The sequence below is a fragment of the Chaetura pelagica genome, unplaced genomic scaffold, assembly GCF_000747805.2.
Source record: "Chaetura pelagica isolate M959 unplaced genomic scaffold, ChaPel_1.0 scaffold422, whole genome shotgun sequence".
Lineage (NCBI taxonomy): Eukaryota > Metazoa > Chordata > Aves > Apodiformes > Apodidae > Chaetura > Chaetura pelagica.
The window spans coordinates 212,296-213,739 of record NW_009952444.1 but is presented as its reverse complement, the minus strand read 5'-3'; the positions used below and the strand labels follow the sequence as shown (position 1 = coordinate 213,739).

At 60.0% G+C, this 1,444-nt stretch overlaps 1 protein-coding gene across 1 annotated transcript in view; it reads left to right on the top strand.

Annotated features, from left to right (window-relative positions):
- The window catches only part of CETP (cholesteryl ester transfer protein, plasma), a 9,745-nt gene that overhangs the window by 1,219 nt on the left and 7,082 nt on the right, over positions 1–1,444 (top strand). The window contains 2 exon segments of the mRNA XM_010008512.1: positions 1–70; positions 1,283–1,417. The exon segment at positions 1–70 is cut by the window's left edge and continues 9 nt beyond it. Of these exon segments, the coding sequence (XP_010006814.1) occupies positions 1–70; positions 1,283–1,417 (205 nt within the window).

The window sequence follows — 1,444 nt, the reverse complement described above, 5'->3', positions numbered from 1 at the left end:
CCCAGTTCCCAAATATCACGGTGGAAAGGTCCATGCGGCTGCTGGGCAAGGTGTCTTATGGGCTGACCAAGTGAGTATCTCGGTGTCTCTGGGCCAGGGGAGGTGTGGGCTGGGAGGGGGCTGGGAGCTCTGATCCAGCAGCTCCCGGTGAAGCAAAGGTCTGGACCAGGGCGGACACGTTTTCTGCTCTACGCCTGGCAGGAAACTTGCACAATAAGGTTGAGGCTGCCCAGGTGTTTAAGAGCTGCTCTGACTCGGTGGGAGCCTTTCCCTGGCAGCAGGGACGGGAGCTCGGCAGGGATGGGAGCTCGGCAGGGACGGGAGCTCGGCAGGACGGGATCTCTGTCCCGCGGGCTGTGCCAGCAGATGGTGCCCCCGGCACAGGGAGCCGCAGAGGGGACACGGCCGGGGCTGCCGAGCCACCGGGGCTCAGCTCACCCGGCTGCACGTTGTGACAAACAAGGCTGGTTCCTCTGCGTTGCGAACTTTTACCTGGGGACCAGAAACTCGAGGGTGCAAAGGCAGGAGGGGTTTCCTGCTGCGAGAGCGGCCACGAGGAGCTGTGCAGGGAACAGGAGCTGGTCCTGCAGCGTGCTGGGCTCTGCTGCTGCACCCACAGAGCCACAGAACCAGCCTGGTTGGAAGGGAGCGTGAAGACCATCAAGTCCAGCCATAACCTACATGCCCCAACCATAACCTCATCTACCCCTTCAGTGCTTAAGTCCTGTCCCTCAGCACCACATCTCTACTTTTCAACACTTTCAGGGATGGTGACTCCACCACCTCCCTGGGCAGCCTGTTCCACTGTCCAACCATGCTTTGGGTAAAGAAATTCCTTCTAATATCCAGCCTAACCCTCCCCTGGTGCAGCTTCAGGCCATTTCCTCTGGTTCTGTCATTACTCACTTGAGAGAACAGCCCAACTCCCACCTCCCTACAACCTCCTTTCAGGCAGCTGTAGAGAGCAATGAGGTCTCCCCTCAGCCTCCTCTTCTTCCAACTAAACACTCCCAGTTCCCTCAGCCTCTCCTGACAGGACTTGTTCTCCAGACCCTTCCCCAGCTTGGTAGCTCTTCCCTCCCAACCCCTGGGAGCAGCAGTGCACCCAGGCTGAGCGAGACCATCATTGTCCTTCTGCAGACCCTGTGGTTTGCAAAAGCCCCTGAGTCTGGAGCTGGCAGAGGCCCCTTGGAGACCCCCTGTCCTCAGAACAAACCTGTCTTGCCCAGTCGCAGAAACCAGCCCCGGGCCTGGGAACAAACTGGGTTCCCGTTGTTTCCAGCATCCAGGTCAATGACTTGTCCATCGAGCGGAGCGAGGTGGAGCTGCGGGAGGACGACGCCATCCACATCAGCATCAGCAACGTGACAGCCACCTTCAAAGGGACCCTGACCTACGGCTACGCCGGGGCGTGGCTGTGAGTACCCGGGGCTGGGGCTGCCCA